This window comes from Apteryx mantelli, chromosome 3 (genome assembly GCF_036417845.1).
Source record: "Apteryx mantelli isolate bAptMan1 chromosome 3, bAptMan1.hap1, whole genome shotgun sequence".
Lineage (NCBI taxonomy): Eukaryota > Metazoa > Chordata > Aves > Apterygiformes > Apterygidae > Apteryx > Apteryx mantelli.
In genome coordinates, this window is record NC_089980.1 from 29,893,330 (window position 1) to 29,920,331 (window position 27,002).

General features: G+C 37.3%; 1 protein-coding gene across 2 annotated transcripts; it reads right to left on the bottom strand.

Annotated features, from left to right (window-relative positions):
- Nucleotides 1-1,958: 1,958 nt before the first annotated feature.
- On the bottom strand, nucleotides 1,959-25,868 carry PNPT1 (polyribonucleotide nucleotidyltransferase 1). 2 transcript variants are annotated; one of them, XM_067293029.1, is made up of 29 exons: nucleotides 25,666-25,868; nucleotides 24,701-24,761; nucleotides 24,318-24,392; nucleotides 21,178-21,283; nucleotides 20,092-20,141; nucleotides 19,411-19,474; nucleotides 19,281-19,328; nucleotides 18,436-18,549; nucleotides 17,982-18,168; nucleotides 17,388-17,439; nucleotides 16,995-17,052; nucleotides 16,742-16,838; nucleotides 16,542-16,644; nucleotides 15,045-15,115; nucleotides 13,490-13,526; nucleotides 12,691-12,757; nucleotides 12,514-12,603; nucleotides 11,369-11,422; nucleotides 11,149-11,258; nucleotides 10,042-10,113; nucleotides 9,884-9,947; nucleotides 8,126-8,209; nucleotides 7,530-7,613; nucleotides 6,396-6,502; nucleotides 6,259-6,314; nucleotides 5,647-5,725; nucleotides 4,339-4,386; nucleotides 3,771-3,929; nucleotides 1,959-3,103 (listed from the first exon to the last, which is right to left on the bottom strand). In XM_067293029.1, exons 1-28 carry the CDS (start codon nucleotides 25,866-25,868, stop codon nucleotides 3,774-3,776), a joined length of 2,397 nt encoding a protein of 798 aa, XP_067149130.1. In that variant the 3' UTR covers nucleotides 1,959-3,103; nucleotides 3,771-3,773. The 2 variants fall into 2 exon arrangements, with proteins under 2 accessions (XP_067149130.1, XP_067149131.1); XM_067293030.1 differs by lacking the exon at nucleotides 1,959-3,103 and having other exon boundaries at nucleotides 3,770-3,929.
- Between the last annotated feature and the right edge of the window lie 1,134 nt (nucleotides 25,869-27,002).

The following is a 27,002-nucleotide window of genomic DNA, read 5'->3' on the forward strand; positions in this document are numbered from 1 at the left end:
TAAAATAGGCCAGTTAAGGTTATTCTTACCTTTCGGTGGAACAACAAGTGTAGAACCATTTTTTCAGAGACATATCCTGTGTTGGGCAGATCCTGTATAAGTATCCAAAAAATTACTTGCTAGATGCAAATATTCCTTTACGAGAAGTATCACTCAGTAAGTATTTAGGACACCAAAGAGTTTTAATGCCAGACAAGTATTGACAGCTTTAACTGTTTGTTCCCCTCTGTATAAGAACTGTCTAATGGCTTCTTAAAGGGAATTTTATATATATTTTTAATTATTGTGCACTGAAGAAATTCATATTTCTGCATACTAGCACGCAAAGTTTCATCAGTGTGTTATCAAGATAGACTTCTGAACTGAACAGACCATTTGTTTTAAGTCAGCTTTAAAAAAAAAAAAAAAGGATACGTGATAACAGGAGTTGTAATGATTTTGAACCATAAGGATAGCAATTAACTCCTACTATCAGCCTTTATGGTAGCTCAGAATTTTAAGTGGTTTATTCAGTAATCCACATAAAAAAAGCTAAGCTTAAAAAAAAAAAAAAGTCAAGATGCATCAACCCAGTGCCTGGCTATAAACAGAGATCACACTGATGGCACTCATGTAGCACAGAAAAAAACCTCAAATATGACATTTCTTCCTCCAAGATTTCATGATCAGGATGTCCACACTTCACTGGACAACTTCTGTTACAGCTGTACTGAGAAAATGGAGCTGTAGGATACCAGAGTGCTGTCTGGAATCCTTGTTATGCAATACTGCGTAACAAAAAGAAGTTCAGAGGAGATGGTGTAATGTTGCAACTGCCCAGCTTCATTTTCCACAGCAATTTTTTTCAATGATTCCATTTAAGATGGGTCATTGCAGAAGCTAATTATCTAGGGCAGTAGAGACAAAAAACAGTATTTCAGACATGGAAAATAAAAGCCTACTGCAACAGAGCTGAGCTCTCAGTCTCTCTCAAGCATTATTAACTTACTAGTTCTCTGATCACAGCTGGTATCTCCTGAGGAGACGAGTCAAGTATCTCCTGCCACGGCCCACTTTGCTACCACTGACAGCTCTCAGATGAATCCACGGTGTTGGCAGCCAGCCTGCCTCCCTCCAGGACAGTTCTGACTAGCACAAACTTACTCAACTCTTGGCTCCTACCGAGCTTCTCTCCTCAGGTGAGGGCAGCTGCCTTGTGCTCCTCCCAGTCAGTTCCCAAGCATATATTTTTCCACCCCTTCCCCTAGGGCCTAAAACTTGTCACAAGTACAGAAAGGCAAGTTGATTGTACAAGCTGCCTCCTCCCACCCCATCACAGAGACATGCAAGTCTTCTTTGCTACTACATTGTCTATCAAACAGGAAAAAAATCCCAACGCCCCAATAGCTGATTTACTGAGACCACTGTCTATCGTACTGACCAACAGGAATCATTAATACTCCTGTTACTGCAGGTGAGAAAATGCATTTACAGTAAAGAATGGGATTCTTCCGGCTCTTCAATTGTCAGTTATCACAGATTCAAACAGAAGCAACCTACTGGTAATGAGTTAGGCAGAAAAAACGCTTCTGGAGTTGGTAGTTTATGTAGTATTTTAGTAACTAGAGCATCCATCAGTTCTACTACAAAAACGAGCCTTACAGAAAATTTTCCACAATAACAGAAGCTATATATTGGAAAGCCACTTAGATTGCAGAGGTTAGAATTTCTGAGAACAGTTATGAGAAATCAAAACATTTCTGAGCTTCTGTTTAGGAATTTACCTACATTATTCTATTAGTGCTATCCGGTATATGTAACCACCTAGATACTGATCAATTAAGTCAACTCACAGTAAGCAGGGACAGTAGTACTAAGAAATATAGAATACAGTGCTCAAAGAGGATGAAAAGATTGTTAGGGAAAACTTTTTCAGTCTTATATGATGAAAAAAGACAGACAACTACGAAGAAGTAGGCCAGTCATTTTTTTCTTTAATATTTTAACTTAGGATAAAAAAAAGGCAAAACAAGTCTTACTATACATTCACATTTCCCCTCTCTCAAAAGTTTATTTTTTCTGTCAGGAGGTCCAGAGCCCACTTGCCATCAGGTGAGAACTTGATTTCCTTATTAGGCCTCCCTACCAATTTGAGAACATGAGAAGGAATACCTCTGATTTTGAAAGCCTGTACTTCTCAGTAGAAAAACAAGTAATTCTGATGAGCCCCTGGGAAACACTTTGAAGTCTAAAAGAGACTGGTGAACCCATTGATAGAACATAATCAAATAGAAGAATTTTGGCACTCAGCGTGGAGATTTTTTGGGGGAAGATTTATCATATCAATTGTTTATTCCAAACCAATTATTTTAATCTTAATGTTTTTATTATATATATTTTTTTATCTTAAAAAAGATAAAAGATCTTTTATCTTTTTATCTTTTAATCTTAGTGTTTTTATTATATATTTTAAAATTCAGTGTTAATGATCCCAGAATAAATGATCAGGTTTCAGCCAGGTTCTTTGTTTTGTCCCCCTTTTGGTCAGATATTTTAGCATCACTGAAGTCAGAACACTGACAGTTATTGATGTATTTATCTGAAACAGTGTCAGTCATGTTAAAGGTGATACTTCTTGTAAGTTTTTACCTTTTGTTCAAACTTTCAATCTCATACACTGAAATGCCAGTAATGCTTTGGCTGGCCACGTGTGCCTTTCAACTCCATATCTCATCACTGGCATATCTCATCAGCCAAGCAAATAGGAGAATTCCTTCTCCAAGGAAACAACTGTTAAATACTTCTCTCTTATTTTTGCATTTTTATTTTGAAGTGGTAACAAGAGGAATCTTAAGCACTGAAATGTATTTAAAAAATAAATAATCTGCTCTCCAGTCTATACAATTCCATGTTCTTAGATTCTCACCTATGCTAAGCAAGATAAGAGCTTTGTTTGTTTGTTTGTTTTTTTGTAAAGAAGTTTTTCATCTGTTTGAAGACTTTGAAGTTCTACATCACCTTTAAGTGCGAATAGCTTCTATTTTAAAAACATGATTCACCACCATCCATCTGCAGATTCTAGTGAAGATTGCTTATATTTCCATGAACTATTAGGCCTTTTCTCCTGAAAGAGAGAGAAAGTACTCTGTAAGAAACTAATTATACAAATTTTATTAAGTTATCATTGGTATGTTAGCAATTCCATTTGCCAATCTCATTGCATAATTTCTCTTAATTTTATGATCAGACACCTTCCCATTCTAGTGGCTTCCTAAGGTGGGAAAAAAATGCATACCATAGCTTTGGGGAAAGTTTAAACCTAAGTCTGTCATACAATCAAATGCCTGTTTAGGAAGACTAGTTCTAGAGAAGAGCTTTGGGCATTCCAGTAGTTAACTTGGAAGTTTCCACAAAGCAGCTTATTTCCTCTTTTCCCTTTCCCACGCTGTTCCTGCCCCTCCCCTCATTTTTTTTCTTTTTTTACTAGTGGAGGGAGAAAAGAGGGAATGCTTACATAGATGCTTTATGTTAACAAGTAAGTTCATTTTGGAGAAAATACACTGCTTAGAATGCCTGAAAGAGTCCAGGCATTTGAACCAATTTTATAATATCTGCCTCTTTACAGCTACAAGATAGGAAACAGCAGTTCCTAACTTATGATATGATAACTGGCCAGCAGTATCTGTACACCACTGAAGTACAATATATAAAGAAAAAGTGATAAAATTCTCTACAGTAGTTGCAATCACAGTGCAGTACTGAGTGGCGTAAAGTGGTCTCCAAGTCCTTACCGGTCACTGGGATGAACTAGATGGCTGTGGAACTGCACCTCCCATGACAATGCTATTTTTGTCAGTAAGGGTCTTGAGCACAGTTGTGGCTGGTGACTGAAGAACTTTACGTGAAAGCCGCATTCTGCCATCAGTTGGGTCACGTCCAAAGTATTTAACCTGTTAAGAAAATATACCACTTTCAGACCACCACAGTTATGTTAAACTATTGTATAAGAATGATCAATTTAAAGAGCAGAAAATAGCTTTTTCCTTAATTTTTTTTTGACACCAAAAATATCACAAACAATAGGCACTATTTAACCTATACTGCTCAAATATCATAAACAAAAGGCACTATTTAACCTATACTGCTCAATCAAGTCAGTTTGGTACATGGATAGTAAGAGATATTAAATAAATAAAATTCTGATGATTTGAAATGATCATGTATTTAACCAGCACAGAGGGAATCTGATATGGCAAAATATTTCCTTCATAAACACACACACACACAAAAAAAATCACTTAAATACTAAAATATGAGCAGCAGTTTGTTAGCAATTTAAGGTTAAAAAGAAACAAATACCTGAATTTCTTGGCCAACTTCTAATCCCAGGGCACTAGGATGTTTAATCTAGAACATAATATTTTTCAGAAAGTTTTATTTAAGTGTAAATGAATACATACAAGCATATAACTGAATCTTCCAACTAGACCACAAAATTTAATCTGTTAAAAATATACTTATAGAATCATGTTTGCTTTTGCATTACATTATGGTGAACAGCAAATACAAAATGCCAAAAATACCAATAGCTGTAAAGGAAATATTCTTTCAGTTATAGCTAATCCAAATTACCATTCTGTAAATAAGCAAGGTAGGAACTCTGCCTTGAAGTATCTCATCAGTCTGAGATAGAAATAATTTTTTACTTAAAAAGTTTTTGTCAATTCACCGTGCAAAGTTGATGATGTTATGAGCACACAGACAAACAACCAGAAACTATTAATAGATGCCAGAAACTACTAATATCTGTTGGAAGAGGCAGCCAGCTCACAGGAGGATCAGGAACCAAGCATGGACACATTTTCCTCACAAACAAGGCAGGAGGTAAGCTTCTCAGCAACGTATCATGCCCAGGACTTTTGACTGACATTTGCTACCCACTACGCCAAGAAATAAGACCATCAGTAGATCTATTTATTGTTTATTACCACGCCAAGAGACTGCAGCAGGAATGTAATTAATGGCTCATGTATAAAGTACACTATCAAAAACATAACTGTCAATTTACCATTAAATCACTATTAAAGCTTACTACATCTGCATCTGTTAAAATCCAGTTTTTACTTCCTCAAGTCACTCCATGTTTTCCTGCCAACAATGCACACACGTTTTCCCAGCACTCACTCAATCCTTTCTTCAGTGCTTGCCTCTGTCACTAATCTGAATTTCTCCTAGCAATTTATGACATCAGGTTTTCAAAAGCAGAACAAAACCTAAGCTTGTACAGTTTCCTCTACGCTATGTTTCAGACAACTATAGATGGACTAAAGTGGCTAAACACAGACTAATGAACAACTGGTTTATATATGTTACATATCAGAGGATATTACAGACCTAAAGAACTTGATGATGTGCATAAAAGCATTGATAATAGCCCTGTAGCTGGCATACAGACAGAGCTACACGCAGCTCTAAGCACAGTGTAAGCAAAGGTTAAACAAGAAGTGAGGTGCTGCTAAACTAACAAAGCTTTTAACATGAAAATGGACTTTAGAACTCCAGTATGTTTGTTATAGCTAGTGTAGACTATGTTTAATGAGGCTTTATTAAAAATAAATAAAAGAATTTTGTTTAAAAGTTTCTAGTTTATAATTATTTAAGTAGTACCTTTCTTTGATCAAGTTGTGAATTATGAAGCAACACTGGTGTCATGTTTGGATACAATTTTACCATCACTCCAGAATCTCTGCAACAGAAAACAGCATAGTTATTCCAAAATACATCAACAGAAATCTGTATGTAGCTTATTCTGAATGCTGACCCCAAAGCAAGCATTCGTAAAATTTGCTCAATAAAGTTTTACTTATCACTTTTTAAATCCTCTAAACAACCATAAGATGTCTACATATCTACCCTCAATTGAAAATGGATGAAAATTACTTATTTCAGGACACTACATTTCAAATAAGCATCATATCCAAAACATGCCCTTGCAAAAAAAATGAAAAGCAAACTCCCGCCATATCTCTAAGATACAAAGGTGAAAAAAAGTCCTAAATTTTAGAGACTTTCTGATACAGCAAAAATAAGCAGCTTCATTAAAGACAGACAGTAACATTTTCAACACAGAAAATACCAGGAATGATGCAGGTGCCAATGTCACCAGCATGAGTTTGACATCCTATAAAAATGAATTATTTTACAACATATCTATGTATCAATAATCTACATAAAGAAATACTTTCTACTTCTACCTCAAGTTCAGAGCACTTTTCATACCTAATTTCAGTTATTGTGGCTGTATAGACTGCACCAAATTCCAAATTAAGTTCCTGCTGTAGGGAAAAAAACAAAAACAGTAAGACAAATTCACAAAATGCAAACAGAAAAAGCTAACAGCAAAAGTCTGTCCTTACATCATCTTTGCAGATTTCACGGATAAATTCTCTTGCTTCATGCATAGCACTAGGTGTTGGAGCAAACACAGAATATGTCTCTTCATCCAGCTGACTTAGAGTTACACCTTAGAAAAAGAATTTATTTAATGAAAGGATTTAGATGCACATTGCTGCTGTTTCAGCAAGCAGAAAATTCACATCCACACTAAAGACCTGCACAGGGCAAAATTATTTAGCACAGACCCACTAAACTCAGATTCCTAATCATTTCAAATATTCTTCTTTGGATTAGGATTAGGCATTGGACAGCTTTATATATAATTGTACAGAAACCATTTTATAGCTATGCTTGCCAAATAACTGGACAAACTTGTGCTCCACATGGAAACTTTCACATTTGCAAAACTGTTTGTTATGATCCTTTAAAGACATGAAAAAATTCTTGAACAATTTAGGTTTTTAAGAATGAGTTTCAGAAGCTGCATAGATTTGATCTATACTTGAACATATTCATAACAGATCAGACTTGCTTGACATCACTTCTCCTTCAACACTATATGGAGGATTATCCCCAGATGCACAATTAATTCTCTCTTCCATAAGCCCTGAAAGCCTTTGTAATGTGCACCAAACTTCCGGCAAGTCCCACCGCAAAACAACCCACAAGCACTTCTACAAAGAGAAGCTATATAGCTAAGTGCTGAAGTGAGCTTTACCTAATCCTTCAAAACATTATTTATATATAAAATCAAAATATAGTAAAGATTCAGATTGTACTTAACATTGGAACAGCTAAACAGACAAGGCTGAACACAAATACTGTTATTCAGTCTGGAGCATAAAGCGAGAATTAAAAAAAGGACCCTATTCTTAGTAGTTCTTCCTTTCTACTTCTTAGGATGTTGTCACTGAACCACAAATGCCAATTCTACAGACAGTGGTCTACAAAAAAGTTTGAAAAGTTTAAGTTTAGATGCTTCTAGATTCTGAAAGGGCATATAAAGGTAGCACTAAGATTCAGTAATAGCTGTGCTAATAACACCCATGCTATCAAGATCCACTATTTAAAATTACACATTAATAATTTTCATATAGTGAAGAGAGCTAATATAATATTAGCATAAGTTAACACGGGCAGCGAGAATGCCTTACCTGTCTGTGCTTGAAGTTTTTTCAAATTGTAGGCCCCAGGACCAACAAATCGTAACCTTTTTGATAGTGGAACATGGATAGTTTCTGAAAGGACATTTAAAGATACTCTGAAATGCTGAATATAATAGTTTTGAAAACTAAAACAAAAATTAAGTCTTTTAGGTTTCTTTTAGGCATTCTTTTAGGTTTTAATTTTCTATGGCTAACTATTATCTACTAAACACTCATTAAAAACACATTTAAGAACTGAAATAAATGAAAACAAAGAATACAACTATTTTGATGAGTGTAAATTCCCTTAAGCCATACCATTATTGACATGTATGCCTATCCTGATTTACGGGAAGTTTCACATGACTCTTCAATTTAGTTCTGCTTTTCAGTATGTAGTGAAATGGTGCAATACTGCCTTTCAGGATAATATAGAACAAAAACTCATCTCAAAATTTCTAAAGAAAAAGTAACCCGAGGCAGGGGTGAGAACGGGGAAGAACATATACCAGATATTCATTGAAAAAGCTGTTTTAATCAGCAGCTTATTGTTAAAAGGTAACTAAAAGAGACATCAATTCATATCAATGAGCAAGTAACATTACCTACAACAGGCCCATTTTCTTTTCTGTTAGGTCTGGGTTTTGCCAGTGTTTGGTTCATAATTTGTAAAATCTCCCTCTTTGCAGCTGTTGGGGGTGGTAAGAGAGGAGGAGGGAGAAAAGAAGAATTTTGTATAAGATTAAAATAAAAATACATTTATGTTGTTTTCATTATAAAGTAGATACGCATCCATTCTTAAAATCTGCCTCCTACCTAATTTGACAATTTATTATGGTAAATTAATGCATTTCCAGGTAGTATACCTTTGCTGCAGTATATCATTCTGCTCCGTATGTACTAACCCTTTGCCTGCAGTATATTTACTGATTACATGCAGCCACCTAGAACGTTACACTGAAGCATAGAAATGTATGCTATTATTTAAATAAATCAGTAAGCGCTGATAAGAGCAACAGTGTGTAGATTTGATTAGTTATGCTATGCTGGCCCATAACTTTAGCTGTTCTGCTTGAAGCAATACACCTTTGAATTGGAAATAATAATTATTGTGTTTTAATAAGGGTTTTCCTCTTAAAATCTTTCTAAGCTACAATCAAGTTGAAAATAATCTCTTAGAACTAGTTAAATCCTTATTAATGCTTTTAGCTTCATCTTCTCACATAGCTCTGGAATATTTTAGCAGTACATGTTAGAATATATACAGCAATAAATTTCAATAATAAATATACCTGAAATTATGGTAAATGAGAAATCGTTTGTTGCTCTTTTTATAACATACTTCTTACTCCTACACATGATCCTACTTGACTAAAGACATCTAATAGGATGTTTGTGTGTTAGTATAAATACATTTCACAGTGTTATAACACTTTACCTATGTAAGTAGCAATGGGTGCCTCTTCCCTCTCCCAACCTTCACCAGTTAAAAGCAATCCAGAGTTTCAGCATGTAAAGCTGCATTGCAGCCTTTAGTACCTGTGTTATTCATAGAGTATCTAGCTGCTACATCTTAGCCATGCTGATCTTAACCATGAACTCCCTGAGATGATATGGAAAGGACTTTTATTTAACTCCTGGAACTCACTGCCACATAGACATTTAAAAAATGGTCAGAAATTGCTTCAAAGTTAGTTTGGAGCTTATTTTTAATGAAGCTTATTTTTAATTATTTTTAAAATGGAGCTTATTTTTAATATTAATTTTAATAAATCTTTCTTCCCACCTCACCACATATGGTTTGAATACAGCATGATGAAAATTTTATGAAGTGATGTGGCTTAGTAATATAGAACTTGTTCACAACAGTGAACTCCAAAATACTGGATGCAAATGTTTCATCATATATTCCTCCATCCTGATGTTGTTTTGTAGAAGCAGGTTTTCTTCAGTTTGCTATGCCACTAACTTTATTGCTTTCTTCAAAACGAATTATACATTGCACTAAATTGATGACCCTTACTACCACACCTTTTGCATGTGTCATTTTTAATTCCCTTTTAATAAAAAATATCTCAAGGAATAGTAGACATTTTCATTGACAGTAGGTATGACGATATGGCAGTTAAGTGTGCTGGGAATGGCCAGACTTTTTGGAGAATGAATGCTCTCCTCTGACTCAAAAAAACCTATTTTTGTATGAAGTGCCTATATTGAAATATAACGTACAACACTCAAATCATAGCAGTTTTCAGAAGATAGCAGCTTTTTTACAACATGAGAATAACAAAGTTGTTAATTTAATTTAATACAATTTTTAATTTAATATAATAAAATGGGTGCAAACACAAACATGGACATACCTGTGGCTTGTTGAATAGCTTCCATTACAATTTTTATTGGTATTCCTGGTAGTTTTAGATCAACCTGATGTGAGAAAAGTTAAATGACATCAATATATAAAGAAAGCTTTTTTGGGGGATTCTAAGTTTCACTTTAAGAAGATTTAATGTTATGATACCTGCAAGGCAGTTATTCCTTTATTAGTTCCCGCCATTTTGAAATCCATATCACCATAGTAATCTTCAATTCCCTACCAGCACAGAGAGAAAGAAAACAAATTGGAATAACTTATGCCAGTGTCACATCATACTAAAAGTATATCCTATGTTCCAATAAACCATAGAATAATTTTGCAGACTTGAAATCACTTCCAATACTCAAATGTTTTTCTTTAGCCTTATTTCACTGTACCTAGGTAACACTGTGCCTTTCTCTCCCTGTATTCTAACAGCTTTTGTGGACTAGTTTCTGAACAAAAAATCCACAGTTAATTTTGTATCATCAATAGCTGTCAATGGAAGAAGAAGCAGCAGCATGACAATGTGCATTTTCCCCAGCAACTTTGCCAAATGCTTATTTGCTATCCAATATATTGATTTTTTTTTCATTTTTGTAAAGTCTTTTATAAGACTGGACAGTGATGTAGAGAAAGAAAACAAGGAAAGGTTCTTTTTGCTTACTTTAAAATCAGAATAGTCTCCTCATCTAGTTCACCACAGAACTCCACAAACAGTTGAACTGGTACAGCTAAGAAGGCAACACTGAGACAGGAATACGCAGAGAAAGGACAAAGCCCATTTGTAACGGCACTGCCTCTAGAACCCTAACCCCCTTCCTGCCGTATGTACACACACCCAGAGCTAAGTTCTTCAATGGATATTCAGAATTCATTTTCTAGCTATGGTGAAGGCAAGCGTAAGCCTCACTAACACCCTGTCATTCAAATGATTAGATATAAAATGCAGCAGATGAAACTAAAGTATTCGGGAGTTATGAATCTCTTTCTTCCAAACAGAAAAGACAAAATTAATTGGAAACAGTTTATGAGAGCTTAAAAGAAGTGATTGAGTGATGACACAAAACTAAGATGCATGACTGGACATTCTATAAAGATTTTTTGAAGTAATGGAGGAAGTTGGGAGACAAAACAGAGAAGACAAAACTATTCAATATTTCCAATAGTGTGTGTTCCAGAATTAACAGGATAAATGATGTTGCAAGAGGGCATAGGAGCTATTTTATAGGATTAAGCAGCAATAAAAGCAGCTATGCTAGAAACACTCACCAGGATGTCTGTCAGTAAACGATAATCCTCAAGATCACCATTTTTCTCCAGACTGCATTTGGTAACAAGACCTATTGCTACACCTGCCACTGCACTTGATACTGGAACTCCTAATAGTGGTAATTAAAAATACATTTTTATAACCTTTAGACACTCCCAAATTTATAACCCATTAACACATAACATACTTCATCCTCTGCTTAAGTTCCACATTTTGTACCTGCATCCATTAATGCCAAACTTCCACCACATGCAGATGCCATTGAAGAGGATCCTACAGAGTTAGAATACAGGGGAGGAAGTATTAAATATTGATCAGAAGCATCTGAAACGAAACTTGCTAGTGATACTCCTTCAGTGACAGTTTGAAAATTAACCTTGCTGCTAGCCAGAAGATACTATGCAGCAATACCCAATACTACAATAAAATAATTGCATTTTGCCAGAAAGTTTCTGAAGCAGAAATATTTTTAGCAAGAAACAGGTAAAATAGTTTGAATCTTTCATGATACTAATGCCAAAAATCTCAAATATCATGATTAATTTTAGGTATTCTGGACAAGGAAGCAGGGAGCTACAAATGGGACTCCTTCCCTTTCTTCACCAATCTCTTCTCCCAGACATCCGATCTCACTGAAGTGGTAAAAAAAGGAATCTGGACCTCAAAGAGCTCTGCCACATAGGGGAACCTGTAATGTAAGTGTCACTGAGATCGTACCTTCCCCTCATCCCTTCTGTACAGGTTCCTCTACCCAGGGCAGATATGGGAGAAGATAATGTTATTTTTCTCCTGAAACCCATGGATCCCCAGCTGATTACATATACATTGAAGCTACATTCTAAACCAGCTGGCAAGAGGTCCAGGCACATCTGACTAATGGAATAAAAACAGGAAAACAACATTGTTCCAGCTCCTTTTCTCCTTTCCCAGTTAAGCAGAAAGGTCAAATGGATAGTATTCCCCCAGTTCGGGGAGATGGGAAAGGACACACACACAGATAGGAGAAATTCTCTTTAAATCAATGAGGGTACCAGCTGCAGTCAACATTGAAGAATGGATCTCAATCTATTCCTCACTCTGTAGCACGCAAATACCCCCAAATGTGATTTTGTTAACCTCAAATTTATGTTTACATCTCCTACTGATAATGCACTGTTACATGAATTCAAAGGCAGCTCTATTATTTGTGATTCTACACACCCTTTTCATCTTAAGGACTTCAGGCAATAGAGTTACCGAGATTAAGAATCTTGAAAATGAGAAAAATTAGCTAAAATGTCTAGAACTCAACTGTCAAACTCAGGCTATCTTAAGAAGCAGACTTGGTCTCTAGCACTAGGTTAAAAGTAAGAAAATCATAATACCATTTGACTCCAAGACTTCAGAAGTAACTCGTATTGTGAAGGGGAAATGCTGGGGAATAACTGGTTTCAAAGCTCTCTCTGCAAGTGCACCTGTTTTAAAAATACAACATGATCCATAAATAAAAACAGACAAAATATTAAAACTGAAAGCATTAAACTTTTCTAGCCTTAACTTACCATGTCCAAGTTCTCTTCTGTTCACACCAGTAACTTTACCGATCTCATTAGTTGCATAAGGAGGAAACTATGAAGAAAAAAATTTGTATACAGAAAATCTACTAGTATTTTTTTCATTTTAAAACATCTTTGAATTTTTGTGCATCTCATGGAAAAATAGAACAAAAAAAAAAAATCGAACAACTAAATGACTTCTGTCAGTCACTTAGTTTGCAAAACAAGACACAGCTTAGGCAATATTTAGTAAACGTTTTAATTCCACAGAACAAAAGAGAATAAAGCAGTTGCAAGGCAGCTGAGGAACAAGGTAACAGGCTTACTCCAGTTAAAACTTGTCAAATAATATATCAGAAAACTTTGTGTTTCTGTCATTCAGATAATGCCTATTGTGTGTATGAAATACTGCAAGCAAGCTCCAAAAGCTGAGAGAGAAGTGATGGAAAAGCACTTATTTACTATTGGTTTAGTATGCTCTCTGAACATATTAAAAGAGTTTGTTAAAATTAATATAAAATTAATAGAGCAGGTATAATCTTTTCTTCAGTACTATCCTATACTTAACAATAAGGAGAAAACCCAACGTTATTAAAAAGGCTGTATGAAATGGCAATTTGTGAATTGCTTAATGCTTTTTAGAAAATCAGGGCTTTTGTTCAAAAGATGCAGCATAAATACACACATGAACTAGAATTAGTAAATTTTAGCAAATCATCTAGAGATCTTCAGAAGTGAGCAGTTTCAGCTTTAAAGCAAAACATGAAGCATCATGCAGGAAGCTGTGACACACAGTAAAACTCACCTCATAATGCAGCATGAAGTTTTTATCTTTTACTCCACTATCAAATAAAAATAAGACCATGTCAAAAATGAGCAACAACCAGTATTACATATAATATGCAATAAGATTATATTGAATTATGCATACAAATGGAGCAACCACAAAGAGTGAATTGACAGCTTTGCTAATTACCCATATTTTTTCCCCAAAATTTTATTGTAGTATATGAATTTAAAAACATAGTTTACAAAGAAAAAAATGTCACACTTTAATTGTAGTCATTTAAACAGCTTCCCTAGATAGAATAGGCCCTATCAGTGCTTTATGATGACTCTGCTACACCAAAGGGAAGAGAGACAAACTTAAAGAACAGCAGCATCCTTACAGAGAGAGAACTGCACACATTGCAGTAAGCACTCAGCAATGTAAGCACAAAATCTCCATAACTGCAAAACAGCTCTTGGTTAACAACAACAAAAATAATATGTGGTCAAAAAAGTTCTTTAAGAGTCAAGTCTTGTGGTACTTGACAATAAATACAAGAAGCTAATCTATATATACATAATAAAGTTGCCTCATATCAAGACTTGCATTTAATCCTATATACAGGCCATTTATCTCTCATTCATGAAGCATCCTACTGATCATTAATTTAAAACTATTATCTAACACAAACTAATTTCCAAGAACAACAAAATTAGAGAAGATGAACAAGCACCTCTATGCCAAAACATTTAACTAAAGTAAAGCTGACACACTAAGATGTAAAAGCTCCCAAACTGGTGAGATGAGATCACGGAACTGCAGCTTTAAAGGGATGGAATTTACCCTCCCCAACAAGTTAGCTGTCAGCAATAAAAAAAATTAATAGCAGAAGGACTTCCTTGCTACAATGTAAGTTAAGTTTTCAGGATTCCACTAAAAGAGAATACAAACAATTTTTTCACCATATGAATAGTTTTCCTTTGAGACAGAATTAGAAATTTATATAGGCTGATTCAGCTGGGGAAAAAATACATTCATCCACTCATTTTATTTTTTCTGTTTGAACCAACAGAGCTAGAATCACTGCTCACTCAAGACAAAACTGCACTCCATGGACTACGTAGATCCAATCTATCAAGCAAAACTGCACCAACTTGTAAAATATAGATGAAATGGGTAGAATATGTATCAAGTTGCAAATGTGGCGATAATTCTTGGAACAAAAAGAACCAACTTTTGCAAGTCATTTCTTCTAAAGAGACTTGACATACGTACACAGTTTTACAGATTTAAGTTCAGTGCATTATCTCTCTCAAAACCACACTGGACGTTATTTGGAATATTCTCCGATTTCAAATTTGTGTCTATTGAATTAATGTCAGCTTAACTAAAAACAACTGCCAAAATGTTTTGAATATGGGTCACTTACTTCACAGTCTAATTTGACACGTTTTTCAGTGCTCATGAATTCGCATGCTAATATTCAAGGAACTTTTATGAAATGTATTTAAATGCTCACCCTCTTTTTTTAAAAAACAAACAAACAAACAAAAAAAAAACTACTGACAAAATACCAGAAAAATACACATACCTCACAGCTGTTGAGATAAGATCTGATTTTACACTTGATTCTAATGAGTCAAATGTAACTGTACAGAGTACCTAGAATAAAAAGATAGAGGGGAAACAAACTTCTCAGACTGGTAATGATGAGCCAAAAAGAATGATTTCGGCAACAAGTATGACGCTATCGTCTATCACATCTGCAAACTTTTTTTTTTTTTAAACATTGCACAAACTGATTCATAATCCATAAAGATTACGTAACCTTACAAGTGCTCACGTTAAAAAAAGCAAACAAAAAAAACATGATTTATTGCTTCCTGACCTGTTAGGAGCCTAGAACATCAGTAACAGTTGCTTCGTTAAGAAACTAAATTACCTCATTTAAGGGCCAGACGCAGCCACAACACTGTGTGAAAGGGCAAGACTGCTCTACGGCATGGACTCACAGAATGTGCTATTCTCAGTGGGATAAGTAAGGGACAACAGTTAGCTTAACTGAGGAATAAATCAGTGTTTGCAACTATGTACCCCATAATGAATTAGACCAATGGCTGACAGTCTTCTAGGAAAAAGAGCTACAAAAACATAAGACCAGATCTTGTGTACCATCTTAATACACTCTATCCAACATCAGAAACAGAATCTCACACTTTTGGGAAGGAAGAAAGGAAGAAAATCTCATTAATATGATCTTATGTTTTATTTTCCTTCCAAGTCCCGGTCACACATGTTTGAATGGATGAAGTTCCTCTTAAAAGAAGATTTATCATCTCACATGCACAATTTACTATTGCCCTATATAGCAACAGCTCTGATTAAGTAGATGTTAAAAAGCTGAGTTACCCATATAATCCTATTCATCTTTAGGACAGCATATTCTACATTAAAAGTTTTTGTCTTCTGTCTCAACAAATGTCCTTTTAACATAAAAACCTAAAATCTGCATAGAGGGATGAAGATGATGTGATTTTAGACTTTTAAACAACCAATTTTGCTGTAAGCCATCCTGAATTAGAAAGCTCCCTTCTCCAAACAACCCCCCCCACTCCAAACAACCCCCCCGCCCCCCAATACCTCACAACACAAACCCTTCCCCCCAAATATCTCCCCTTCTGGCCAGGAAACAAAAATCAAAAAACCCGGACCCATGAACCTAAACAGAACACAGAGAATGTTCACAGCTTCACACGCTGGTTACCAGATGTTCTTCAGAAAGCCTGAAGATACGCTTTTGCTTACCAGACTCTCTGGACACGTATGCTTCGAATGTTACCCTGACAGCTCTACTGTCCATCCAGCAAGCAGCTAAGTTTGGTCTACTGTCTTAAGGCACCCAGATATTTTTAAACTGAATCTAAATAGCAGAAGGTCCAGTTTTCACTCCCCTGTACAAGTGACTGCTTTCTAGACTTTATTATTTGAACACATAAGAAAAAGGAAATTTCAGTTTTCACAGGGAAAAACACAAATCTGTCAGCTGTTAATAATTATGCTTAATACTTCTGATGTTTAAGAATATTACCTGTGTTTGACCTCTCTGAAATAATGCTGATCCATGAAGCATTTTAAACATGTTCACTTCACATCTAATATCTCTGATGGAAGTCAAATCTCTTCCATCACACCTAAAGTTACAAGGGCAAATTATGAGATCAAAGAAACTATAGCCTTGGATAAAATGTTGTCAGAAATAATTTTTTAGTTTGAGTATGATATACTCACCTTCTATATTCATTCAGAATAAGATTTCTAAAAATATCCTTTGAAACCACATTAAAAGATTCCATGATTTCATAAGGCTCAGCCTCTGGAAATTTTTCTGGATATAAAAAACAAATTGGAGTTAAAGCTGGAAAATGAACTTCATAGAGCTTTTACTAAAAATAACATGGCCAACAAAGAGCAAACTGTAACCCTAAATAGTGCTAGTTCAGTTTAAGCGTTTTCTAAATATTAAGAAAGCAGAAAATAATACCTTTCAAATGTTCTTCTGTTTCAAGTCTTATTTTGTTAATTGCTTCATCTCTAGAAATCTAGAACACAAGATTTGCAAACAGTTAACTCTGTAGGGCAGATTTTTTTTTTTTAAACACTTCTGCAAACTGCAAAAGTCAAGGAATAGGACCTCCACACAACTTCTGACAAGCAGCAATAATGAGCTGCAACAAATATCATATTGGTAGATAGGAAAGAAAAGAATTTACAAAACATTTATTATTGCTATTATACATATTATATGCAGAACCTAAGAAGTTTTTATTAACTTTAGCTTAAAGAAATTAAATCTTACTACGGTTTCATTACAATATTAATTAAATCATATTTGAATTATTTTTTTTTAAAAGACAGTACTTATGATAGTACTTACTTTATCATGGCTTGAATCTGTGAACACTGCATAGATCTTGTTAAAAGCAAGTCTTTTGGAAGAAGAGACAGAATTTTTGAAAACACACAGCTTAAAAAACAATTATACAATTAATTTCTTTCGGGAACTAATTTTTTTTTTTCCCCACTAGCATTATTAAAGTACCAGGCTCTGGCATTTTTAGACATTACTAGCAACAACTGTCCTTGCTGCCTGCTCCCCTGCTCCAAACCACCTCCCTGAGGTTATCACTTCCACAGCAAAGCTCATACAAGCCAGTGTATCCTGGCTCCTCTTGCCACTGTTCCACAGGAACAGCATATTAACTTGCAGTGTTTTCAGGCTACTTGTTTTGCCCTGTATTTCTCACTAGGCATAAGAAGAGAGAGCTGAGGGCTGTGTTCCTAACTTTCTATGGAAAAAGTTGTAAGAAATTCTAAATGTTCAAAACACACTGTTTTGTCAAAACAAACAAAAAATCCCAAAACTATCTGATCACAGATCATTAAATTCCTGACTCACAAGGGTTAACTGAAAAAGCATTTTGACTCACTTTAACACAATTTAAACCCAAGTTATTTTTTCTGAACTTACTTTTTTGCACATTCCACAATCTCTTCAGGAGCAACAAATAACTTCTGAACAGTTCTCTTGACAATGCCTTGTTCCTTCACTAGCTGTTGAATTCCCTGAATTATTTGCTGGGTATGTTTCACCCCTACTTTGATGGCATGACAGAAATCTTGTTGCAGTATATTCTCAGCTGTTGCTTCCAACATAACTATTAACAGAAAGTTAAAAATTAAATGAATTACTATTACATTTTTCAGTAGCAACCTGTTATTCAACCAAGGAAATACAGATTAACATCATACTGCATAAATATAATGCAATTTAATTTACCTAATAAAAAAATGCTTCATCACTATTGCTTATACCTACTATTGAGCAAAGATACAAATTTCAATGATTAAAAATATCTGTAAAGAGGCACCTACTTCATTTTCAAACTAAACACTCAACAGATTTTCATAATTAATCTACTTACCAACTTGATTTTGTGGGGCACCAGCAACAACTAAATTTAAAGTGCTAGATGACAATTGTTTTCGAGTTGGATTGATAATAGTTTCTCCATCAACCAGTCCTACCCTTACTGCACCTACAAAGAAATTCCAGAAACTTATTTTTGCAATTATATGGAAATACCTTTTGGGCATCATTTTACTTTGGAAGTTATACTTCTAAAAGCAATAAGGAAAGATAAGAATTTGCTTGAAAATATTACCATATTAGTTATACATTAAAAACAATTCTGTAAGGCAAAATAAACTATTTTTGATTTTTTTTTAAACTGAGTAGTATTACATACAATGTCTTAAATTTATTGTTTTTAGTTGAACACAGGTTTTCTAGAAATAAGGCAGGTAAAGGAAAAACACAAGTAAATATTTTCTCTGCTAGATAGTTCCTCTTCCCATAAAATATTCATAGTGACATAAAGCTCTTGGGTTCCTAGAGAAAAAATGCTCTTATCCAGCCACTTTCTATGCAATGACCTTCAAGACTAAGTTTCTTCAAAAATCTGAAAACTTAAGGAAGCTCTTGGGAAAAAAAAAAAAAAAATCCTTACATTACTGATCTGTATATTAGATCATTAATTCTAGGTTATAAAACCTCATACCAGGGCATTTAGTCCAGAAAATATAATGTTTTCCAGTGCAGTAATTCCAAGCAGCTTAAAAATGATTTTCAGTACTTTAAACAAAAATTAATGGCCCTTAGATTTATAAATTCTTTTAAAGAGAAGAAAGAAAAAAAAAAAAGTAGTGAACTGCGGTCTAATTCTTCCATTATGTTTAAGTCACTCATCATTCCAAAATACATACTTACCAATAGGACCATTCCATGGGATATCAGATAATGCAAGTGCAGCAGAAGCTAGAATGAAGAAATTTAAAAAAAGAAGTATGAAAAATAGGATTATATTAAATTACAAACAATAATTTTTAAGTCTTCTTACCTCCATTAATTGCCAGGACATCAGGATCATTGACACCATCTACTGCTAAAAGATTACAAAGGATCTGGCATAAGATAAAAGACAATGAATAATTTTGAGCCATAAATTTTTAGTAAATGTCAATACAAAGCTAAGGAAAATAAAATACAACATTCTTCATATTTATATAAACTTACACTACACAAGGAAAACCTGTTCAGTTATTTAAACTAGAAAGCTCATGAGAAAAGCCCACTATTCAGACACCTAAAACAAAAGCAAAATGTATAAGGACTTTTCTAAGTTTCATTACTGCTTTCGCTGAAGATAAAGTGAACAGAAGGATGCCTGATTATAGTCTATGTATAGTTTCTGTGAATATTTTGAAGAGCTTCCTAAGTATTAAGCCTTTTTTTTCCCTCCATTGTACAGAAAACATTATAATTGTCTCCTGTACCTCTGCAACAAAATTTGGGAACTAGCATGTGATAAAAATACTCTGAGACAATGACAATGAGAATGACAAACTGAAATGCAGAATTACACTGTCACATTGGTTTTCAAAACATAATCCCATTCCGGGTGCTAATAAAAACTGCTCTTCTTAAAATAGCACCTGCATCATGCGTTATTTCCACTGGACATGCCCAAGTTTTCCATTCTGAAAGGTAGCTACAGTTAAGGACAGTGAGCATGACTTACCTGTGTATCATAAAAGTAGCCTACTGGAAAGAGCGGTCTAATTGACCTATCTGCAAAAGAAATATTGAAAGTGTAAGAAATATTCAGTTTTCAGTAGTTGGTATTTGGTTCATCTTACAATAAATCCCACAAAATCATCTCAAGAAACTGACAACATAGTTTAAATAAAAAGCCCAAACAAAAAAAAAGAAGAGAAAAGGTTGAGACTCCAGAGGGAAATTTAGCATGAAAGACAGTCAACTATAAAACTTCAACAACACTCAGAGAAAAATAGGTGTAGGGGTGAAGATATCCACTGTTATATAACACATGATTAAAAACATAAAAAGAATAATCTTCCATGTTTTACAATACATATAATCTATTAAATAGTATTTGACTAGAAACGTCTTCAATGAAGAGACAGGAGACAGTCTTCAAACTGAAAAGTATACAATGAAAAGCAACAAAAGCAGATATGTTCAGCATGTTGCATTACTTCCATGACGTCTAGATTTTCTTTTAATTTTATTTTATTTCAGTCTGTAGTGTACTAATACAACTCTGTATAGTAGTCCAGGACTTGTAGACTGTTCCTTGCCCTAACTCTTCTCATTGCTGCCTTAAAAGGCTGACGTACGTGACATCAATTTTAGTTGACTTTCAAGGTATTATCTCATTGATGAAACAGTTTTTTAGCCATGATTGAGATGACTTTTCAAACAGGATCAGGAGGAAGAGAATGTATATGTACAGTCAATAAGTCTGTCTCTTTGTATTTCCGAATTCAGCTTGGTTGTCTTTTCCACCTCTCCTGACAAGATGAGCAACTACAGAGGTTAACATCTCATTGGGATGAGATCTTAGAAACAATAATCGCAACAGAGGTGACTATAGGCACACAGCCCCAGCTCATTTACTATTTTAAGAATCAATCCTAATACACTTTAACAAGAAACTGCAAGCATGTTTTCCTCTGGCATTTCTGCAAAAGCTATCAACTCTGTAACAAGTTATAAATTACTACTCCTTATCAAACATTCATGAGGATATTATAAAATAATTTTAAAAATCTTAAGCCATTGTAGATGAAATGTTTTGGCCTACCTATTACTCTGCTGGTAAGAATTTCTTTATCAGTGGAACCAAGTTCTCTTCTTAGATAGTTTGTAGGAATTCTTCCTGCTGCAGCAGCTTTCTGACGATAGTCAACCTTTCAAGAACAAAACAGGGATTCCCAAAGAAAACAGATCACTAATTTCATAGTCACAGAATCATTCAGGTTGGAAGGGACACCTCAGGAGGTCTCTAGTCCAATCTCCTGCTCAGAGAAAGGTACATACTGAATTCAGATGTTACTCAGAGCTTTGTCAAGTTGGATCATGAGAACCTCCAAGGATGGAGACTGCAAAACCTCTTTGAACAACCTGTTCCCACGCTTAATTATCCTCATTCTAAAAAATCAGTCTGGAACCTTTCAACTTATATCCTGTTTTCTCTCATCCTCCTGCTGTGCATGTCTGTGAAGGGCCTGGCTCTGCCTTCTCAGCAACTTCCTCATAGGTACTGGCAGGCTGCTATTAGATCCTCCCCAAAAGCCTTCTCTTCTGGTTGAAGAAGTCCAGCTCCCTCAGCCTCTCCTCACAGCACAAGTGCTCCAGCCCCCAAGAGTCTCAGATGCCCTTCATTGAGCTCTAGCTTATTGATCTCTTCTTGTACCAGGGGGCCCAAAATAGGACACAGAATTACAGATGTGGTCTAATGAGCACTGAGTAAAGGGGAACAATCATTTCCCTTGATACACTAGCTGGGCTTCTATTGATACAGCCCAGGATGCTGGTGGCCTTCATTGCTGCCAGGCTGCAGCGGTGACTCATGTTTAGTGTACTGGCCACCAGGACCTCCAGGTCCTCTTTAGGAGAGCTGCTCCCCAGCCAGTGAGCCACCAGCCTGGACCACTGCAGGGGGTTAGTCCACCCCCAGCACAGGACTTTGCATTTACCCTTACAGAATTTCACGAGGTTCCTGCCAGCCCACTCCTCCAGCCTCTCTAGGGCCCTCTGAAGAGCACATTTGTTTCTGAGCATATTGACCGCACCCCCCCGTTTAACGTCATCTGCAAACTTGATGAGCATGAATTCCAGGTCACTCAAAAGTATTAAATGGACTATGTCCCAGGATAGACCTCTTGAGGAACTGCACTTTTATTGGGTCTTCAGGTAGACTATGAGTTGTTAACCATTACCTTTTCAGCCTCATAATCCAACCAGTTTTTCACCCACTTAGACTATAATGTATGAACTTGGACAGTGTAGCAAACCATTAAAAACCTTGCTAAAATCAAAGCTGACAACATCCATTGCTCACCCTTCATCTACAAATCTACTCATTTTATTGTAGAAGGCAATCAAGTCAGCATGATCTACCCTTGATAAATCTGTGCAGGCTATTCCCAATCACATACTCTTCCATGTGCCCTGAAATGCCTTCCAAAAGGCATTTCCCACAATTTTCCAAGGGTCAGAAGTGTGGCTGACCAGCCTGCAGCTGCTAAGACTGTCCTATTGCCTTTTTTGAAAAGGGATGCACATTTGCCTCTTCCAGCCATGGGGACCTCCTCCCCCCACCTGTCTCCACCAACTTTCAAAATCACAGAGAATGGCCATGCTTTGACCTCAGGTCAAGATTTCTCAAGAGTTATCTGCCTAGATCCTCTTCCACTCTCTGTAGTTCCTCTCCTCCCTGCACCCTGTCTCTAGTTCAAAGGCCTGGGAGACATTGTCTGTGAAGATGGAGGCAAAGCAGACATTGGTATCTCAACCTTATCTGTGTCCACTTGTCATTAAATTGCCCACCCCATTCAGCAGCAATACTAACATATCAGTAGAAGCTCTTCATGTTGCTTTGGACATTGCCAGTTTCAGCTCTGGTTGAGCTTTGACTTTTCTAAAACCATCCCTGCATGTCTGGGCAGTATTTCTGTATTTCTCCTTGGTAGCCCGACTTCTGCACACTACCTTTTTGCACTGAAGCTCAGTCACGAGCTGGTATCCTGACACGTCTACTCATTTTTCTGAGTATCAGGATAGATTGTTCCTGGGCTTGGAGAAGGCCATACCTGAAGACCTGTCAGCTCTCTTGAGTTACTTTGTCTATCAGAGCTGCCTGAATAACTTTAAAACTGCTTTTCTGAAGTCAAAAGCCTGTACTCTGTGACTTGCCTTCTTCGCTTCACACAGCATCTTGAGCTCCACTATTTCATGGTAGCAACGGTCAAGACTGCCATTTGTTAAGACATCCCTAACCAGTTTGTTCTTGTTCATGAGTAGCAGATCCAGGAGAACATCACCCTTTCTTGGCCTACCTAGCACCTGGGTTAAAAAGTCATCCCTTACACTCTCCAGAAACTTTCTGGATTACTCATGCCTCACTCTGCTGCCCTTCAAGCAGATGTCACAGAAACTGAAGTCCCCCATAAGATCTAGGGCCTGCGATCTGGAGCCTTCCTCAAGTTGTTTTAAGATGTCTTTGTTCACTTCTTCATCTCACAACAAACTTCAACCATAACGTCATCTGTACCAGCCTCTCCTCTGATTCACACCCACAAGCTGCTGCTTCCAAAACACTCCGTACATTTGAGCTGCTCCTTCATGTAAAGGCACTTGCCCCACACCTGCCTGTCTTTATTAAAGAGCCTGTGTTAACCCATTACAGAACTCTAGCCACACCAACTTCTTCACCATGAATCAGTTATTCCAATGTCACCACAGACCTGTATCCAGATGCAGAGCTCTGGCTCTCTGTCATATCCATAAAGTTATAAATAAGAAATGGCTTTGTAATACCTTTGAATAAATAAATCAGTATAGGTGGCAGCAACACATTTTTTGTTTGTAATTTACTTCAGTATAAATGTAACTAGTATCTGCCAACTCCAAAATGCTGCTTCCACGCTATTATTTAATTACATTCATGGGCACAAATTGAAATACAGGAAATTCCATCTGAACATAAGAAAATTTTTTTTACTGTGATGGTGACTGAACACTGGAACGGGTTACCCAGAGAAGCTGTAGAGTTGCCATCCTCAGAGATATTCAAAACCTGACTGAACACAGTCCTGGGCAACCTGCTCTACCTGAGCCTGCTTTGAACAGAGGGGTTGGACTAGTTAATCTCCAGAGATCCCTTTTAACCTCGGTTATTCTGTGAGGATCTATGAAACAAATTTTGTCATCAGTACTTACCACTAATGGCATAAATTGAGATGGAGAAGGCTTTGTTTTACTGACTGCTGTGACCATAACTGCTGTGTCACCTAGCTGGATTAAAAAAATAAAAATATAAAAAAAATTGAAGTTACTTGCAACCAAAGCATTATCTTAAGTTCTAAACTTATTAACAAATTAGATCTCCAGTTCAGAGCATTTTCTGCAGAAAGGCAACCACATAAATCTATGCTTCACAACAGTTTTTTCAAAAAGATCTTTTTATACAAAATAGTCAGCTGTACCTTCATTAGGGATTGATTTGTATTTAAAGCTCTATATCCCTTTAATAGGCTCTGATATCCCAGTAATGTTAAGACAGAGAAGTTTAAAAGTTGCACCACTTTTTGAATATATTTTACCTGAACAACAGCAGATCCATCAGCAAACCTAGCAAGTTTTCCAGAGGACAATTCCATCTTTCTATTAGAAAAAGATAATCAGTTACTGATGATGAATTTAGACCATTTTACTGATAACTCCTGCATTCATCTACAGCATCTATATTAAAGGATGGTGGCTGCATTTAACATTAGATATAAAATTTTTTATTAGATATGGAAATTGGAACTCTGTGATCACAAGAGACCAAATGCCCTTACTTTAATGTAATTTTGCCTCAAAACTCCTGTTTTTTTTCACCTTGAAGCAAAGCCTTTCAGACACACACAGCTTCCAGGTCAACTCTAACCTATACATCTCCAAGACTACCACCAGTATCAGGAAGTCAGTGACTATGAGGTATCTGACAGATGAAAACCCATTTACATCAGATGTCAGCTAGAGTCGTAACAGTGACTTGAGGCAGAATGCTTTGCCTCACATTGGAGGATGAATGACCTTCTTTTTCTAGTTTATTTTAAAGTCTTGCTAGTAGAAAATACATGTACACACTAAAAAAACACAGCGGTGTACCTGCACAGGAAAAGGGAAACTACGTTTCACACACCCACAAAACACATTTTCCCACCACAATTAGAGAACTACTGCAGAATATGTTCTCTTCCAGATCTGAAAGAAATAGGTTCTGCTCTTCATTCGCTGCAGAAACAGAGCAGAGGAATTTAAGTGACAGTTTCTCTTCGCCCGTGCTCCCTCGGGCACCCCCGGATGCCGAGAACAGCCCTTTCCACCGACTCCAAGGGCCCTGCGGGCCCGGCTGCAATATCAAGGCTTCCCACCCGGAGCCGCGGGTGAAAATTAACTTTTCATCCCGCGCCGCGGCTCAGCCTCACAGAGAGGGCAACCCCGGACACCCCGCGGGGACACCGTGCCTCGGCGCACCTCTTTCCCCCGCCCCCGGCCCGGCCGCCCGGGGAGCCCTCACCTGCCCCCCACCTCCACCGTCACTGTCCGGCTGGGCCCGGCCTCCCCGGCGGCGCCGCGGGCGGGCGCCAGCCGCGGCAGCCAGCCGTCCGGCAGCAGCCGCCGCCACCGCCCCACGGCGCTGCGGCGCGCGCCGGCCCCGCCGCCAACGGCGCCAACGGCCAAACCGCCGAGCGCGGCGCGGCGGCAGCCCGTAGCGGCCATCGCACGGGCAGGGGGGCGGGTGTCACGCCAATGGCGGCCTCCCCGCACCGCGCCATCCGATTGGCTCTTGGGGGCGACGGGGGGCGGGCTGGCGGGCAACAAGGTGGGAGCAGATTGGCTCCTGTGTCGGCGGGTTACTTTCGGTTCCGCGGAGCCAACGCATGCCCCCGCCCCCAGCGGAACGCCTCTCGGCTACGGCGGCCGCGAAGGGACTGGCGGCTCAGAGCGCGCTCACGTCCAGTGTCGCGTCCGGAAAGTTCCCGTCACCGCCTTCCCTGGGCGGGGCCGAGCGGCGCGGCGCGGTGGGGTGCAGCCGGGGCGCGGGGGGAATACGGATATCGGGTCTCCTTCTGGCCCTGGAGACGTTGTTCTGCATCTGTTGTCTTTTTTAAACCAAACTCTGAACGTTCAGGAGTTGTGATACAACCGCCTGACTCTCTCTGGTACTGAATGTCGCGGCGGGCCTGCCTCGAACAGGCGCCCCCCGCTCTGGTCCGCGGCCCCTCCTCTGCCGGGCAGCAATAACGGTGCTGAACAGCCTCCTAAGCCGGCGGCGACAGAGTATTTTGTGAAGCGCAAGGGGAAGGGCCCAGCGGTTTCGGCAAACGCTCGCCGGTCGCAGTACTTGTGCAGCTGGGCGCTCAGTGAGAGCGGCTGTTGTGTTTGCGGGGCAGCGCTCTTGTTCCTGCCTTCATTGCTCTTTGGACGGTTAAATTACTGCTCGGTTGTACCGTACCAAAGAGATAATTACTTTCTGTGAGCGTGCATGAACAGTAGTGTGAGCATAGGGGTCTGATCACACCAACAGTGAGGTCCATGCAGGCTTAAATTAAAACAAATGGTCTGAATTCATATGTTATCTGAAGCTAACAAAAATTTAATTTGGGGGAGATTTCATAAATAATTTAATGTAGTTTATTGGTTCTAATGCTATTTTGATATTGCTTGTGGGTTACAAATCTTTTCTGTGTTTTCTTAACAGGATTTTTCTGTTAAAGCTGTATTTATAAAAACCAGATTCATTGGCTGGGAGAACAGTCCAAGTAATAATTTTTCTTCTGTGCCAACATGTTTCTTATCTTTTGGCAAGTCACAGAAGAGAGAAATCAGAAGACAAGTGATCCAGAAACTTTG